This window comes from Grammomys surdaster, unplaced genomic scaffold, assembly GCF_004785775.1.
Source record: "Grammomys surdaster isolate TR1022 unplaced genomic scaffold, NIH_TR_1.0 373, whole genome shotgun sequence".
Classification (NCBI taxonomy): Eukaryota; Metazoa; Chordata; class Mammalia; order Rodentia; family Muridae; genus Grammomys; species Grammomys surdaster.
The window spans coordinates 1,182,616-1,201,981 of record NW_021604792.1 but is presented as its reverse complement, the minus strand read 5'-3'; the positions used below and the strand labels follow the sequence as shown (position 1 = coordinate 1,201,981).

General features: G+C 42.5%; 1 protein-coding gene across 3 annotated transcripts in view; it reads left to right on the top strand.

The window, feature by feature from the left end:
* Nucleotides 1-19,366, top strand: part of Plekha5 (pleckstrin homology domain containing A5) — a 179,732-nt gene that overhangs the window by 132,920 nt on the left and 27,446 nt on the right. For all 3 annotated transcript variants that reach the window (XM_028780967.1, XM_028780966.1, XM_028780965.1), the window contains exons 11-12: nucleotides 878-1,340; nucleotides 2,980-3,063. In XM_028780967.1, the coding sequence (XP_028636800.1) occupies nucleotides 878-1,340; nucleotides 2,980-3,063 (547 nt within the window). The remainder of the gene's footprint in view (nucleotides 1-877; nucleotides 1,341-2,979; nucleotides 3,064-19,366) is intronic.

The window sequence follows — 19,366 nt, the reverse complement described above, 5'->3', positions numbered from 1 at the left end:
GAGGTGTGCGGGAAGCCACTGTTGCAGCCCACATTTCCCATAGCCCTGGGTTTTGGATTACATTAACTTTGTCTTAGGATACAAATGTATGCACCACAGAATATTAGGCTATGATGAACACTTGAAATTCAATCTTAACGGTTTTTTTGTTTTTTGTGGGTTTTTTTTGGGGGGGGTTGGTTGTTTTTTGTTTTTTTGCAAGCAGGGCCTTACTATCTAACTAGTTGCAGAGTTAAAGATGAATGCTTAAGATTAGTTCTTGAATAGTTTCTTTAAATTTTATTTATTAATATCTTGGAAATTGGATTTTTTCCTTTGTTTGGGGGAGAGGGCGTGGAGTTGATTGTTGGGGGTGGGGTTGTTTGTTTTATAAGACAGAAAGGGTCTCACTGATCCAAACCAGGTTGGCCTCAAACTTAGAGATCCACCTACCCATGCTTATGAAGTCCTAGGGTTAAAGGCCTAACTGTTCTTGCTATCACTGGAATGGGCAGATGCTTCTACACTCATCGACAACACTGTGTGTCACTAGCAGTCACATGTAGTTGCTGTGGAGTCTATCTGTGCAGTACCCTACCAGATGTAAGTTCATCTAAAGCTTTCGGTTTTTAGTGATTTACACCTCATATAACATGTTGGCTGACTAATCCTTCCTTCCTTCTCCTCTTTCTATTTGTTACGTATTGAGGTTCAAACCTAGGGCCTTGCACATGCTGAGCAACTCCACATGCCCCTGAACTATGTCCTTTTAAAAGATAAGGCCTGAGACGGAGTTAGGTGACAGGAAAAACCAGAAACACAGTGTCACGTAAAATTGCAAAAGCAAGTCTCTCTCCATTTTACAACAACTTTCATTTTTACAACTTTTGAATTTTAGAATAATTTCTTATCAAACATTGCCAAGAAATATGCCAAGCCACCGAGCACAGATTCTGGCCCGCTACCCTGAAGGTTACCGAACACTCCCAAGAAACAGCAAGACCAGACCTGAGAGTATCTGCAGTGTCACCCCTTCTGGTCATGAGAAGACAGGGCCTGGAGCAGAAGAGAAGCGGCGGTCCATGAGAGATGACACCATGTGGCAACTGTATGAGTGGCAGCAGCGCCAGTTTTACCACAAGCAGAGCACCCTCCCTCGGCACAGCTGCCTGAGCAGCCCAAAAGCCATGGTGAAGGTGTCAGACCAGACAATGCACTCCATCTCCACATCACCTTCCCATGGCTCAGCCACTGCTTACCAGGGCTTCTCCCCTCAGCGGACATACAGGTCAGAAGTGTCCTCACCAATCCAGAGAGGAGATGTGACGATAGACCGCAGGCACAGGCCTCATCACCCTAAGGTGAGGTGCTCTTTGTGTTAACTCATTGCTCGGTGCTGTTGTATTTTCTTTTTATATACCTTTTAAATTAAGTTAGAGGCAAGAGAACAAGGCTGTTCTCTTAAAACAGGTAGTTTCATCTTAAAAATTAAAACGCTGTTAGAATCTCGTAATAGAATCTAAGCTTTCAATTCTTCTGGATCACAGGAGCAATTCATTTGGTTTGTTTGTTTGTTTGTTTGTTTGTTTGTGCTGTAAGCCTCATATATAGAGGCAAGTACTTACATTTGAAGTATGTCTCTCATGCTTTTGAGGCAAGATCTCTGTAAGTTGTCCAAGCTGGCTTCAAACTCCAAATGGTCCTGTCTCCGCCTTAGATTATAAGTTTGGACCATGTTTATTTATTTTTCTATTGCTATGATAAAACACAATGACCAATGTAGCATTTTGAAGGAAGGCTTAGTTTTGGGCTTACAGACAAGGATCACTATTCAGACATGTTAATTAGTAGACCTCTCCCAAAGCCAAATGGAACCTATCACTTCAAAGAGGAAAAAAATCACAGCATTTGTCACCACTGATGGGATCTGAATTTTCAGGCAAAACTGCAGTCTTACAGACTGAATTTGATGACTTTCCAGGACTGAAGGATTGATGTGGTGTTAACAAACACACTCTTTCAGTATTTTGTACTGAAACATCTCAACTTGGAGAACATCGCATGACGTGCTGAGCCAGTACTCTGCAGATGAACTCTTTTATTACCAGACTACACACAGCCAAAGGTGAAAGTGCGGTAGACTAGAGGACGTCAGCTTTAAGAGAACACCACTTTGTTTTGAGCTTAGCTACAGATTGGATATGAATATCTACACCCACCCACATGAGCTGCCCAGTGTACCTACCCCTCACCAACTTACAGATGCCACAGGCGGATTTGGTAACATACTTTAACTATAAAGACTTGTTGTAACAGACTGAATATAAAAGCAGGCATGAAAAAGCAGCCAAATAATGAAAATCTGTGAAACTCTCAGCCTGTGCCACTCCCATCACTAAGTTTTCTCTAAGACTCTGAAGCCAGGCCAATGAAATGGCTCAGTAGTTAAAGATGTGGCTGTCCCAGCCTAGTGACCTGAGGTCAGTCTGCAGAACCCACCTAAAGGAGGGAGGACAGAACTAGTGCCACAGAGCCGTCCTCTGACCTCCATGTATGTGCTGTGTGTGCACACCTTATACATAAATGGTAATAATGAATATAAGATGTGTTTATATGGGCCCACGTATAATAGATCTTGCCTGTGATTCTAGCACTTTCATAGTGGAAACCAGTAGATGAGGAGATAAATGTGAGGCCAGCCTGAGCTACAAATGAGATGTTCTCTCAGAAACACAAAACAATAATGCCCACGCAAACACACGTGTCCTGAGAACGAGGAGTTTGCATGCAGCTGACCAGTCTTCATAGAATTACTTTGACCAGTAGCATCAATATTTCAGTCAAGTAAGAAGTGATGGTATTTCTCTCATAAAAACTAATGACAATTTTAATTAGTATTCCATAATGTAAATTTACATTATAAGATTATTCATCAATGATATGGACACCACCCTTCCAAAAGAAAGGTCCCCACTGAATTCTGTTGTCTCTCTCTTCTAGCATGTCTATGTACCTGACAGAAGGTCAATGCCAGCTGCCTTAACTTTACAGGCTGTGAGTCCTCAGAGCCTCCAAGGCAGAACGGTGAGTGTGATAAGCTTACTTATCATATGCCTGCTTTGTTTGCTGCCCCAAAAGACATGAAGCTGACATAGGTTTTTCAAGTGTGACATCACCTACAGAAGAAAACAAAACTGCTTTTTAAGAAAGATTCATCATGAGAACATAGACTTATATAGCCATGTCGATGTCTCTGTGGCTGCCTTCCCCTAAATGTCCAAATAAAGGAGCACATTTAAAGTTTACTATTTAACTCTGGATTTTTGATTTGTTATTCCCTCTTTCTTCAAAATAAAAATCAGGCACAGTGGCGCACAGGGATGGCTATGAGTTAGTCCAGCCATGACTGCATAGCATATATGACCCCATGGCATACATGACCACATAGTTTTGTTTTTGTTTATCTTAAAAAACCCAAGTAGCTCAGTAGGGAATGCTTACCTAAGATGCCCAGGGCCGCGTTCAGGCTCAGCAGGCCCTGTCTCAGCAACTCTCAACCTGTGGGTTGTAGATCACATGTTTACATTACAATTCATAACAGCAAAATTACATCTAGAAGTAATGTAAATAATTTTATAGTTGGGGTCACCACAACATGAGGAACTATGTATGTTAAAGGGTTGAAGCATTAGGAAGACTGAGAACCACTGTCCCACACAGACACCTCCCACAGACGTAGGAGTGAAGTCCAGCAAGCAGCTGTGGCTGCAGCAGGCCTTCTGAAACATTTTGCCTGTGGCTTTTGTTTTATTCTAAAACTAAGTCTTGATATGTAGCACGGGCCAGCCTGGAGCTCAGTCTTCCTTCTTTCTTGGCCTCTTCGTGTTGAGATTACATGAACATACTACCATACTTGGCTTTTCTGTGAAATTGAATATATATTAGCTACTTTAGAGTCAAAAAACACATTGATTTATGTATTTACCCAAAGAAAGACTATAGAGTAGTCAGCCAGCAATGGAGGCTTATGCCTTTAGTCCTGTCAGTCCAGTTAGAGCCCAGCTTAAGATACAGGATGGAAGGAAAAAACACCACAAGTATATTTACTATTTTCATTTTGTTGTCAATATTATCTATACTTAGAAATATTTTTTATATCAGTTCTTCAAATCAAAGAAAATACATGACTTTGCTTTGGCTTAGTTTTTGGGGGCTTTTGGTTTTTTTGTCATTTGTTTTTTATTGTTATTGTTGTTTTGTTTTGTTTGTTTTTGTTTTTGCCTTTGCTTTTAGGCAAGGTCTCCATCTAACAATCCTCCTGCCCTAGCCTCTGGAGTACTGAGGTTACAGGTGCATGAATCCTGCTGGAGTCTTTTCTCTGGGACCTGACTCCATTGTCAGTAGATTGTCCTATTGTTTGAGAATGGGATTTAACACCCATAGGATTGTTCATTATTATTTAAAATTCTCTTCTACAGCAATCAAAACAAACTCATCTGTATTTCATCTTATACATTTAGATATAAGGAAATTGCTCCTGATTTAAAGGGATCTCAGTTTCTCAAAGATTGTAAATATATTTTATTTAAAACCAAAAACCATTAAATACTAGGTTGTTAAAAAACCAAGAACTGTTAAGCAGCAGATTATCAATGTGACAGAAGCAGGCAGCAGAATGCTACTAGCTGTCTGCTAGTTTCTCTTCCATTTTGCTCCCTCTAGTGGCTATTCAGGATCAAACCTATTTACCATCACCCCCAACCTTCTCCCAGCCAATAATGCCTCTATTTGACCTCAACATGTGAATGAATATACAGTTAACTTACAGCTTTCTGTGCTTTTGAAAATTCCCGCATCATTTTGGTCCATACACAAACTTCCTTGGATTTTCTGTCAGAAATCTGCCTGAGGTTCAGAATATCCTATTCTACCAAAAAGAAAGAAGAAAATATGGCAGTCCTTATGTACCCACATCTCTGGAAAGACCTCAAGAGCTGGACAAGGTGATCAGGAGATAAAGCCTGTCCCAAAGTCCTGTAGTCACAAGGTGGCTTCAGAACAAAAGCTGGCCTTTTGGATTTTGTTTGGTTTGGGGTTTTTTTTTTTTTTGGGGGGGGGGTCAGGGAGGGTTCACTCACTGTAGCTTGACATCACATGTACTAACCACTGTTGACTGCTAATTATAAAAGCCTCCTGCCTTGTCTTTGTGCCTACCTTCATCTGAGGAGCTAATAGGAGGTGTAGCTTCCTTCTGTGATGCTCTGCCTGTCTGAAGGCAACAGTGGGAATGCCGTGGGTCTCCAAAAGCACTTTATGGTATAGAAAATGGAGAGGCACAGCATGTGAACAGAAGAGCCAACATAAACATGCGTGTAGACAGAGAGCTAGCAGGGCCCAGGCCCAGACATTTGGGAGCAGAGTCCTTTTCCCACCCCTTACACTTTGTAAACAAAGCTCTGAGAAGCAGCTGTCCATCTGCTGCTGTAGGACCCCATACAGATGGTGAGAAGCTCACCCGCTGTTGAACGCTCTCCTCCCCGGGATTTGTATTGCCACTGGGGAATCAGAGTCTCCAGTGTTTCCAGGGAATGTGTGCAGGGGTTGGGGAACACTAATAGCAATATCTGTTTTCCTTTCTTTCTCCTTTAAAAAATGGCATCTTAATCATTTTTAAAATGCTGTGGAAACTATTGGTAGGTAGCATTACAAAATGCAAGTGACCTTACATACCGAATCTTGGGATTCAGAAATGATACCCAAGTTTTTGATTTCTGAAATGTAATTCTTTTGATTTACTTGTTCTTTGAAATGGTGTTGGGTGGGCTAATACTGTTCTGTCGCCAGAAGAGTCTTAGGTATAATTTTAATACTCTGATGACATCTTTAATGAGCAACTTAACAGTTCTCTGTGCTAAACTCTATGGTGGTTTTGTGCATTTTTATTCTTGACGATGAAATACGCTCATGAGTTCTGAATGTCCTGCTGTTTTGCTGTAAAGTAACACTATTCCTTCTGTCTCTCTAGATGTCTATGCATTTATGTAGGACCTATCATCATAGAGCCTAGGCTCTATGATGCCAACCGTAAGAGGAAACTTGCCAAGAAATCTTGGTTTAATGTCTGTCACTTAAGACAACAATTAATCTGTTTTCCACTGTTTGGATTCTTAAATTGTACTCCTTCAGCCAGAGGAGCTTACGCTGCTGCTAATAAAGCTGAGACGGCAGCAGGCAGAGCTGAGTAGTATCCGGGAGCATACCTTAGCACAGCTCATGCAGCTGAAACTTGAGGCCCACAGCCCAAAGGTCAGCTATGGAGATGTATGTGTCTGGCATCATCAATCATCAGTGCATTCTGTGTCCCTGGTGTTGCGCATGAGCCTGTACCATCACCTCAGGAACGTCACAGTCTCCTATTGACCCTTTGAGAATTCAGCTTACTTACACAATGTATAATTGAGAAAATTCAATGAGTGTCCTCTTCTTACCCTTCAACTCAACTGTTTGGGAGGAAAGGGGAGGGGGCTACACTGAGGTCTCAAGATAGTTCTGCTGGACTTCTACATCTGACAAAACAGGTACTGAAAGCTTAGGTTTCCAAATAAAGCAGGAAGTTGAAAATTCATTATAAGCCTTTTTTCTTATGAGAAAAAATGAAGACATAAAAATATTTCTCAGCTGCACACCTGTGATCCCAGCACTCAGGATTGAGTACAGGATCAGGGAGTTGGAGGCCAGTCTGAAATCTCTCAAAGGGTTAATAGCCTCTGTTTATATGAGAAGGGAGAACTATACCACAGAAAAGGACTGGCATGGAAATCTTCTAAATCTGCTAAAGCCATTGCAAGTGTTTTCCTACTGAATAGCTCAGTGTCTGTGATTTACATGCTGAGTATGCGTCTGCACCCTGACAGAGCATGTATGTGGGGGCTGTGTGCTATGGGGTTGCTCTGTAATAACTGCCTGTTTTTCTTATTGCCGACTGACCTTTTGACAATTTGCTCTCTATCCCTCCTTCCTTGATTGATGGCTACTAGAATGAAATTCTTTCACATCATCTCCAAAGGAACACCATATATTTGGATCATCAGGTGGGGTTTGTAGAATTTTCTTATTATGACACCAGTTAGAACTTACCATTTATAGTACAATTTTTCTGGCTTCTTAGATACTTCATTCAGTCACTTTAATTAATTGCATGATTTCTTTAAGAAATGGTAAAGAGCCCTGACCAAAAAAGGCCTCTGTGAGGGCCAATAAGGTATGAGCACTGGATCAGCTATATCCCGTTTCTTTCCTTGTATCTCATGAAAACACTTACATACTGAGGTGTGTCTGAGCTTGGGCTGAGCAGTGAAGGAATGAACACTGTGGAGGTCCTATTGGCAGTGGGAGGAGAGCCTGTGTAGTGTGCTGGGTTCCTAAGGAGAGCTTCAGGGTGGCTGGAATGGGCTTCCAATTGCCTGGGTGCTGTCTCCTCCCAGGGTTGGTCCTTGCCAAGTACACAGGGCTTGTCTCAGTGCCCTGTGATTCTCCCCATTACCTCATGGTGGGTGGCCAAGGGGGGTGATGGCTAGTGAGCAGTTACCATGGGGATAAACTGAGACCCTGTGTCGGAAAGGCAAACACACCTCAAGAAGTGAAAAGCACCAACAAACAAGGATTGTTAAACACTGTTAATATTTAGTGGGCCTTGGTATCTTATCAGACATAATTTCTGCTAACAAATTAATTCTTTAATAAAGATCAAGCTAAGCCTTATTTTGACTTGCCTTGAAATGCGTAGATTTGAATGTTTTATCAAATATAGTTCCTACAGGAAATGTTGTAAGACAGATGCTTACATCTTTGAAAGAAAATGGTAAATTCAGCTTTATAAATTATTTCTATTTAAAGAGAGATTTTATGCCAGGAAAGCCCTTTGCAGACATATTCAGTTACCCTAATTTTAAAGAAGCACACTTTTCTTAGAAGGTAATGTACATTCCCACTCGGTTTTGCCATGATTTTGCTATTGGGATGCTTCAGAAATCAGCATTTTGTTATCCACGTTCAGGTCTTCACTGCAGAGACTAGACTGGTGAGACTCAGTCATGTCTCTCACATGAACTTTGAAAGCAGTATAATAAAGATACCTCATTCTAAAAAAGCTCCTGGGGTCTCTAAGGAATAGACTGTCCTTAGGTTTCCTTTATTCTGTAAACTAGAGTACCTGGCACAGCTGCATACGCCCATGCTCCCAGCAGTCCAGAAGCAGGAAGGTCAAAATTTGAAGACTAACCTGAGTTACAGAACAAGACCTTGTCTCAAAGAAACCTTACCTGACTAGTAAATTAGGAAACAAACATTCTGAGAACCTGTGGGAAAATACAAGCATTGGCTTTAAAAAGCAGTAGTGAAAGCGTGAAGGAATCTGAAGTTACCTAGAATCTTTGGAATAAGCCCAATGGCTTGCTGTGATTCCTGGTAATCTCAGTGAAGACTGTGGTGCAGTCACAGGGACAAACTTAGGGAGCTCCCAGTCAGATAAGTGTGGTGTTGAAGCCACCACCAAGATGGATTTACAGTCCTTTACCGGTTTTCTAGAACCGCACAGATCCCATCTCAGGCCCTCACTGGTCTCTAGACATGCTGCTGTGCCACACAAGTGCCACCCCCACTGGATGGCTTCTAAAACGCTTAGCGTTCTAATGCAGTGGAATGAATGCTGGTTGTCATGGGCTGTCAGCAGAGTTGTCAAGTCATGTGCCTTGTTCTCAGATTCCAATAATTACATTGTTTCCATTTTTAAAATTTATGATCTGCCGGGCAGTGGTGGCGCATGCCTTTAATCCCAGCACTTGGGAGGCAGAGGCAGGCAGATTTTTGAGTTCGAGGCCAGCCTGGTCTACAGATTGAGTTCCAGGACAGCCAGGGCTACACAGAGAAACCGTGTTTTGAAAAACAAAAGAACAAAACAAAAAAATAAAAAGTGTGCACTACCATGCCCAACTTTAAAATTTTATGATAATGGGAATAATTATAGAAATGGATGTTGTGAATGATACTTTGCATTTAAATATACTACTTCTGATAGTGAGAATTTGGCCAAGTTAGATAACAATTAGAATGTAAAACTTTGACAAACAGTAGTTCATCTGTATCTATGTGTGTATAACCTTTGAGTTACCTTGGAACTGGGCAGATGGCTCTTCAGTACAATGCTTGCTGTGAAAGGGTGTAGGCCATCCCCAGGGTCCACACAAGAGCCCAGCAGAGTGGTGCACACCTACAATCCCAGCACTGGTGTGGCAGAGACAGCCGATCCCTGGAGCAGTCTGGTCAGCCAGTCTAGCAAAACCAGCAGGCCTCAGGTCCCACTGGGTCTCCAGAAAGAGAAAGCAAAAACCATGGGGCTCCTGAGAAACTAACACACTGACCCCTGACTTAGATGTGCGTATACCCACAAAAGGTTATGTAAAACAGTCTCTTCTTACATACATTTAAAAATTGTTGGTAGCAATGTATTGAAATTATTATTTTTTGAACTGCACTATGCATTGTATCTAAGTATAGCTGTACTGTACAGTAATATAAAAATAATTATAATTATAGTTTAGTGGAACTTCTCACTCAGCTCAAACCTTTCCTGCTGTCTTTCATGTTCCTGCTAGTAACCTGTTTGAGCTGATCAGGTCTGTTGTTTTTGCAGGCATTAATAGGAGTCCAGGATTTATAGATTGACTCATCAGTTTTATAGAACCACAAATTAGACAGCAGATCAGAGGCTGATGCTCTGGGTAAATTTCAAAGTCAGAGGCATTCGTGTGCTGACTGACTCTCCCTCCCCGCCCCCCCTCAGCCTCTCACTCACAACATTAAGTAAAAGCAGTTGATGCAGCCTTCCTCTGGCCTTCTGTAGGTGCCACAGTCACCCACAGGAAAACCTTCATTCATTGAAATTCTGTTCATTTCTAACATTATTCATGGAATCTAGAACCAGGAGATACCCTGAGAGCTATCTCTCCCCTGCTGCCACTGGCATGCTGCAGCAGATGAAGCAAGCAGGAGACCGGCTCGTCACACACTCAGGCTGAAGACCGACTTCTGGTCCTCACAGCTTGAGCACGAGAGCATGGTTTCGTATTGCCACCTCTCAGGACAAGTGATTACTGAAGTGTCTTATAAACCCGGTTAGCACGGGGTGTGGTGGTGCATGCCTTTAATCCCAGCACTCAGGAGGCTCCAAGTGACGGGGCCGTGGGAGGCACAAATCGTGCGTTGTAGGCCTGCTGCAGCACAGACTTAGACCCTGTCTCACGGAAGCGAAACATAAACAGCAGTAGCTGTGCACAATGTGGTGGGATTTCTGCTTTATTCTGTAGTCACAGATGTTTAAGTAGCTAGTCAACTACTTCAAGTCTATATTTTTGATGATATTTTGTTTATTCTTTGAGAATTCCATACATGTTTATGTTGTATTTTAATCATGTCTACTCCCCCAGGTTCCCTACAACACTCCTCCCTCCCAGTTTCATTCCCTCTTTCCCATAGTGCTTTGGGTGCCATCAGTGCCGCCCCTTCCTTTCACTGAGCTCTTCTCCTTTGCTTCTTTCCCCCTTTGCTTTGTGACTTCCCTGTTAGTTATGAAGAGCATTGAAGAGGTGGATGTTTCTCATTCTCTTGCACTTCTAGGTAGATGGTAATAACAGGATAGCATTCGAGGAGAAGACAGAGCAGCCCGGGGAGGGCCAGGCAGCAGGGATGAAGTCAGGGACTAAATGGATCCTACCCTGTTTTAGTGGCCCATGTTCTAAAGAGGTGCTTAAATAGTTTAGGAAGGAGGTAAGAAAGTCACTTTGCATACTGTGAGTTTCTCTTCTATTTTTACTTTACGTGTGTTTCACCTGCATGTACGTAGGCACAGCACATTTGTGTTTGGTGCCCAAGGAGGTCCCAGAGAGCATCATTGTATCCCTGGGAACTGGGTTGATAGATGGTTATGGGCTACCTTGTGGATGCTGGGAATCGAACCTCATGGCTACTCTTAATTTTTCTTCTCTCCGTCTCTTTCCTCTTTTTCTTCTTCTTTTGATTGGCACGTGGTCTCATATGGTCAAGCAGACTTTGATTCTCCCACAGTCCGTTTTTTGTTGTTTGTTTTATGGGGGGGGGAGATCTTTACTACTCCATCCCTCCCTTCCCCCTCCTTTGCTAACCCTCTCCCTCCTTTTTCCTCTCCTCCTTTCTCTCTTGGTCCCTTTGGAGCCTATGACAGACTAAAGTATAGAAAGTATGGATAATATATAGGGTAAAATGTCTAAGCTCACTTCTGGGTTATGAAAATCCACCAATCTCCTCCCCTCTGTTCCCCCCCCCCATCAACCCTATATATATAAAGCCTGCCTCCTACTCAGTTCCCTGCTACTTTTCACCCAAGCAGAGGCAGTCGTCCTCCTGTATCTTTCCCAATAAATGTCTTGCATGAGGTTTACACAGTATGGCCTTTCAGGATCTCTTGGCTCCCTCTTGCCAGAATACCATTCCTTTCAGAGCTGCAGCACTTCTGTTGGGGAAACCTTTCCCTTCAGAGCTGCAACACTGAAAGATACCACCAACTTGATGAGTCAATAAGTTGCATTGTTACTTAGAAGAATGTAGGAGAGGGGTTACTTCCAGGAACAGAAATGACTCAAAGACAGCTGCATCACCCCAGCTTGGGTGACATCTCACAAAATCGTGGAACCTGGAGCTCACTGCACAGCCTTGAGGCAGCTCAGCAGGTTGGAGAGTATCCTTTCCAGACACCTCCCTCCGCTGGTCTAAACCTCTTCCAGGCAGCTCAACTTGTTTCTGTTTCATCCACACAGCTCAGAGAGGCTTTTGCACATTGGCATCTCCGAGAGACTCTCACCCTTTATTGTTTATACTGGCAGGGAAGGGTCCGGTAAATCTGGTCAGTTCAGGAGACTTCCTCAAGCTGCTCTGAGTTGTTCACCTCTGTTTAAAGAGCTTTCCCATAGGATGGAAGGTTTTAGTTTCCCCTCCTTCCACTATGTTTCCTCCCCTCTCCTTTCTCCCCACCCCACCCCCTCTTTCCCTTTCACCCTCTCCCTTCCCCTTGCTGTCCTCCCGTCTCCAGCATTTGAGCTTGGAAGTTGAAGCCCAGATAGTTCTTGAATAGAATAGGACATCATGGAGGCAAGATTCTAAGAAAACTAACTAGACATCAGGTTCATTAGAATTCTGAGTATAGACTTAATACCCACTTGTCAGTCCTCTGGTGTCTTAACCAGGCCTGTCCAGTGCCTTCATGGTTGTAGTGATTGTGACTGATTGATCTGGTCCTTGTCGATACCTGTTTCACCTGTCTTAACCTTAACCACGAAGCTCCTTTCCCTTACATTCAGCTATGAGTTCATCTCAGTTCTCTGCTAGTTACTATGTTCTTTCTGTGTCTGTTAGAAAGCAGAGCTTGTAGTGTGACCTTCCTTGACGGAAGGAAGGCTTATTTGCAAGACGTTTACCTTTGGAAATGGTGCCAAGGTGAGAGCAAAGAGTGACAGAGAATGACAACCACAGGTTCCCTTGGCCTCACCACATTAAATATTGACAAATGAACAGAAACTCAGAAACTTATTCACAGTTCATAGGAGAATTACCCAGGAGAATTAGTCTTAGGGCTACCCTAAGACTGGCTACCACTACCCTGAGGCTGTGTTTGCATATATAAGCACTGGGTGGGTTCTCACGGGCAGGGTAGTTGAGCTCTGGGTGCATTCTCATAAGGCCCATGAGCGCTGGATGTGTTCTCACATACAGGGTACATAAGGTCCATGAGCGCTGGTGCGTTCTCACATACAGGGTACGTAAGGTCCATGGAGTGCTGCTTTCTGGAGTTCTAATAAAATGTTTTCGTTCTCCAGCATAGGCCTGACATTTCAAAAAGTAAACTTTCCATCTGTAGCTCTCATGTCTGACAGAAACACTAAAAGCAAAAAGTAGTATCCTCAGGACAATGACAGTCATTCTGGCCAAGGGCGTTTTAGAGCAGTCTGCCCTGTGACTGGATCATTCTGTCTACACAGAGATCCTCGGGTTACACAAGAGTTGCCTGGGAATTGTGCCTAGTGTGTACATGGGTGAGGGACCACTACTCTAAATAGACTCTTTGATTGAAAAATTAATTTTCCTGTGCATTGAAAGGCTTTGTCATCTATCCTACTATAAGGTGACTGGTCATTGATTGGCTACAGAGATGAAAGTGAAGTCTGGTTGCAGGGCTGCAGTCAGGTTTTCATGACCTCTAGTACAGGAGCATCATGTGCTTTGCCAATGCAGTGGACCAAGCACACCTTAAACCCTGGGGGAACAGAAATCCGTGTTTTCTAGCATGTCGATGATGAAAACCACAAGGTGCAATGATAAACAGCAGGCCTGTCAGCCGTTTCCTCTGGTCTAAGAATGCTTGTCCTTTGAATGCTTAGCTAACTGCAAAGCCTGCTGCACGAAACTCTGCTTTCCTAAAAGCAATAATGAAATAGCATCATGCTTTCACCCTACCATGGGAGGAGCTAAGGAGACTTACTGAGAACTTGCTCAATAAGTTTTATTTTAAATGTCCTTGAGTGATTCTACATATGCCATTATACTGTAAGAAAATACAAGGGTTATGAAAATATCTATCAAGACTTAATTTTAATAAAATGTTACCTAAGTGATAAAGACATTGGGTATTATAAAATTGTAATATCCTTACAGAACTTCAACTGTTTTCTGACTAGCCTTATAAAGAACTGCGATTCATGTCCGTCTTATTACTGAATAAAATTAAACAATTATCATTTTTCTCCTTCTGAATTCACAGACTGTCCCCCTCTAGAAAGTTTAGATTCTTTTGTATATTAATGCTTTATCATCTAACATGTAAAAGTAGCTGTTAATTGGATATATTGATTAAGGTAAAAATGCAGTTGTCGCACAGTATGGTCAGTACAGTTTATTTTATCACCTTTGATGTATTTTACAGCTTTAGATCCTTGCTTAATTGTTGGTATACATTAAGTCTGTGCAACCATGGGGTGAAATGTAAGCAAGTGCACTGTTAGGAAGATACTAAAGTAGAGGATATATTTACAGTGTCGTCTTTCCAATCTACCTGTGCTGTAAACTGATGTTTGCTGTATGCTCCTCCTGATTTGAAATAGATGAAAGAAAATGAACCTATTATCACCATGGTTCACACAATGATTGAGAACTCGGCGCTAAGACCACAACTGTACCAACAAGTAAGGTCTTGGACTCTGAATGACACCGCATTGTCATCTGCAAACCCTCAGTGACAGCCTTGTCTCTCCTCAGATCTCATGACATCAGTGTTTTTACCTTTTGTTTGTTTGTTTGGGAACCACACTTCATCCATGCTCCAAGATGCTGTGGTGCCCTTAGCATGGCTTCGCTTAGCACTTGCCCTTGAATATTAAGTGTGCATCCTCCTAAAGCTTCTGTGTACATCATGTGGTTAATAGATACTTGGAGGTCTGCAGTACACTTAGCAGGAGTTACTAGGTTTCCCTGCATTAACTCTGAAGGCATTATAAATGGATTGCAGGAAGAAGGATTCGTAAAACTGTTTCCTTTTAAGCCAGCCCTCCAAATCTCTCCTGCTCCAATGTTAGTACATTTCATTTATGTGGGAGGTGATTGCAAGGTTTTTGTATTGATGGACTAGAACCTAGCCAAATTGTAACACAGTGGGGCTGTTGGTTCTCCTGGATTATCATTCCTATGTATCCACCAGGGTAATCTGCATACCCTATTTCTTTAACTCACAAGGTGTTGGGGAGTTAGTAGGCTTTGATTCAGGAATCTTGATAACCTGCAGATCTGCAAAAGAAGTCACCTGTTTCCATTGTTCCCAGTTATTATTTATCCATGGTCTAAATGTTCCTGGCTCTCTCTGTGTTCACGGCATCGGCTTCTCCCTCCCACTCCAGCACCCTCCAGCCCTCTGGGCAATGGCCTGTTAGAATATTCTTAAAACATAATGAAGAGGAAAGAATTAACTCACATGAAAAATGAATGTAGATCCTAATTTAAACGTGAGAAGCATCGAATAAAAGGAAGCTTCTGAGCTTGCACTAGCCAGAAAGGTCCAGGCGCCTGCCTCCATCTCTGGAGTCTGCTTTAGTCAGGATGCCGAGAGATGAGGCCTCTGGGGCCCAGATTTCAAAATGTTTGAAGTGTGTTTAATGACTGAACCATCTTTAATTTTCAAGAGATAATCAAAATACTAAATATTTAAAGTTAAACAGCTTTACTTTAAGAAAATGGAAGTGACATCTTACCTTTCTGTGTACGTGTACATGTGTGCATGACCCTCTGTGGCACATGTGGCAGTCTGAGGGAAGCTTGTTAGAACCATTCCCTCCTTCTCTACTCTGGCATCCGGGATCCAGCTGAGGTCCACGGGCTCAGGCAAGCGCTTCACCCACTGGGCCATCTCATGCCACAGTGGCTTGGTTTTGAGACTGGGTCCAGTTTCCCCGTAAGTGATGAGACTGTACTGTACGCATGAGCCACCAAGCCTGGCTGCAAACACCTTAATTTGTATATTGTCTTAGGTAGCTTCCTGAAACCCCACCTAGACAATGGGTTTTCTCTGAATTGACTGAAAAGATCTAAAGTTTAATAGTAAACAAGTATGAAGTTTTTATTTTATCGTTTTATGTGTTGCACTACACATGGAACCAGTGCCTGAGGAAGTCAAATCCCCTGGAGTAGACAGGATGGAATCTCAGTCCTCTGAAAGAATAGCCAGTGCTCTTGCTGAACTGGCTTCCTAGCCCCTACAATCAAGGGTTTTTGAAATCTCTTGAATTCATCTGTTATTCTACTGACTGACAGTACGAATATACCACACTCCTTCTACTACAGGTTTATAATATGGTGACTGTTAGTGAAGCTTCTCACCTAATGAATAGTGCTGAAAGATACATACCAGCTAATGCCTGTACACCTTTCAGCATAGTTTGCTTGAGTAGTTTGTTGGTGGGTTTTTCTTTTTTGTTTTTTGTTCTTTGTTTTGTTTTGGTTTTGGTTTTGGTTTTTGGTTTTTGGTTTCTTTCCAGGCAGGGTTTCTCTGTGTAGCCGCTGTCCTGGAACTCACTCTGTAGACCAGACTGACCTCGAACTCAGAAATCCGCCTGCCTCTGCCTCCCAAGTGCTGGGATTAAAGGCATATGCCACCACTGCCCGGCTGTTGGTGGGCTTTTGGTTGGTGGTTTTATGAGTGTTTTTCTTTTCCTGTTTTGTTCGTTGTTTTGTTTACTGTGCAGCCCATACTGGCCTGGAATTCACTATATAACCATGCTACCCTGGACTCAGATATCTCTATCTCCCTGCCTCCTCAATGCTGGGATTGAAGATTTGGCCCATACCTGGCTGGCTGCTGAACATCAGGCCATCCAGGAACCGAATCAAGGTGATTCTGAACTAGTAGTGATCCTCCTGCCTCTCCCCCAGCAGTGCTGGGATTGCAGGCATCTATTACTCTGCCCATTTTTGTTTGGTACAGGGTTTGAGCTAAGACCTTCATGAATGCTAGATACGCACTCTACCAACTCCAGCTCACTTTATTTTTAGCTCATTGGATAATACATTATCAAAAAGTAATTCCTAAAAAAAAATTTAAAAAATAAAAAATAAATAAAAAATAAAAAAATTTAAAAAATTTTAAAAAGTAATTCCAAAGCCAGACTTGTTTCACACCTATAATCCCAGGCACTTGGGAAGGTAAAGTAGAAGATCTGGTACGAATTCAAGGCCAGCTTGGGCTGCAAAGTAAGATTATCACCAGAGGGGATTGGAGGGGGTGTGGGGGGTGAAAAAAGAAAGCTGAAATTGGAGCTGGCTCAGTGTTTACAAGTGCATACTGCTCTTGAAGGGGACTGAGTTTGCTTGCCAGAGCCCAAATGTGGAGATTGAATGTCCTTTCCTGACATTTGCACTCACATGTTCACACGTGTGAGTGTACATGCATGTGTGTGTGCACACACACACACATAAAACATACAATTTAAATTTTTTCCTATTAATACAAAATTATTTTGGGGTGTGCATACATATATATGTATATACATTCACGAGAGAGATATCACAAACACAAGGGATTTTAAAGGCTGAGTTTTGTTACATGTTTTTGTATGGTTGGTTTTGTTATTGTTGTTTGCTCGTTTTAGTTTTGGGTTTTATTTGTTGGGAAGGGTTTTTTTTGCTTTTTCCTTTTTTTTTTTTTTTTTTTTTTTTGACAGGATCTCACCATTCACCCTGTAGCTCTGGCTTGCCTGGAATTCACTATATTGACCAGGCTAGCCTCAAAGATCCACCTCCCTCTGCCTCTTGAGTACTGGGGTTAAGACATTCCTACTGTGCCCAGCACTAAAAATTGAATATTAATTAACATAATTTAATTTTTCATTAATGCCAAGCCAGTTTTAGTGAAAGAGGGAAAAAGAAGCCAACATTAGAAGACTAAAGCTTAGCACTTATCAGCTCTAGGGGATTCGGGGTTCCATCCCAGCACAGCCGAGCGGAGGGACAGGAGACATGAAACCAGGAGACAACACGAGAGGCTCGGCTGCAGCCCTGAAAGACAGGCCAGCCAGATAAATGGCGATAAAGGCTCTTGCCACCAAACCTAACAGCCTGAGCTGGACCCCTGGGTCCCACATGACAGGAGGAGAAAGGCTGTCCTCACGAACACAAAAGAAGGGTGCTTGGGGGACATGATTTTGATTTGAGGGTCGTCAGTGTTTTAGGAGAGCATGATAACATTACTGTGGAGTACTATACTATTATAATGCCAGCATTTGGGAGGTAGAGGCCTGCATATCAGGAGTTCACAGTCACCGTTGGCTACATAGACACAAGTTTGAGTCCACTCAAGTCTTTGTGAGACAGTGTCTCAAAAAAGGTGTGGGCTTGCTAGAGAGATGGCTCAGGGGTTAAGAGCACTTGTAGCTCTTCTAGAGGACCAAATTTCAGTTGCCAGCATCCTCATAGGGTGGCTTACAAGCACTTGTACGTAACACCAACTCCTGGGAATCCAATACTCCTCTGGACTCCTTGGGCACTTGTGTGTACATGGCACATTCACATACATTAAAATAATTTTTTAAATAGCCAGTGACTACAAGTATCCCATAAATTTGCCCAACCATAAAGACATCACTCAAAAGCTGGAACAGCTGGGCATGCTGACACATACCTGTAATCTCAGCACTAGGGAGGATAAGTGTACGTTCTGGGCCAGCCAGGGCTACATCACAAGGTCCTGTCAAAAGGTTAGTAACTGTTCAGTGGACACTTTTCATACTATGGCAACTGGTATGAAAATGAGTTTTAAATGACTCTAAATAAAAACAGCACAGCAGGATCCCAGACCGTCACCATAAAGCCCTTCAGTAGACCAGTGTTCTTTTCTTCAATCTTTGAGCACATGGTGCAGCTCCTGTTTTTAACCCAGACCAGTCTGCTAGCAGCGTACACATGCCATGGTCTAGTAAAGCTGCTTTGCATTTAACTTTAAATATGAAGTGAAGTGTATTAGAGCATCTCAATAGCACAGGCTTTGCGCCTTTCAGTCCTTGTAAGTGTAAAACCGAATTTGGGCCTTTTCCAGTTTGAAACTCACTCTTTGTCCCTCTTCCAGGGAAGAGTGGAAATGCTTCTTTGCATCCAGGTGCTTTAGTCCAGAGTAACACTTTCGTGGGGATGCTATTGGCTGGTCCTTACCTACAATAGTAGATGACTTTTTTACCATCAAATTCATTTTTCATGTACTGTTCATTTCTGTAAAACCTCAAGGTCTAATGGTCACTCTGCATACTTAAATAGTCATGGTTCATTTGCATGAGGTATGAGAAGTAAAGTCATAAGATGAAGTGTGTAATTACAGGATTTACTTGTGTGTTTGGAATGCTTGAGTTTTTAACCTTCTGCTCTGCACATTTCCAGATCCATTTAGTATTCTCAGCTGTTTTAAAGCTGTAACAGTCACGCTCTGTATCTTTACAGAGAGGACACATAACAAACATATTCTTGTAGATCTGTATGTGTGTATATAAAATTCAGCTCCCCAAACTAGATCATATTGGGGCGTATATAATCGGAACCAACAATGAGGGAAAATGTTCCATCTAGTAAACACACAATAAGCTCCAGCTCAATTTTGCCTAATGTGTCTTTGTTGCTGTCTAGCAGTCAATATAAAACCAAAAGACAAGGGAGAGAGTGAAGTGCGGCCCGCAGAGGCTGTGGTATGCTCTGGGTGTCTGACTGAGATGGCTGTGGAGCTCTTGGTAAGCACAGTCAGAATGAGGACCTGTGTGACTGAAGGGCAGTTAGG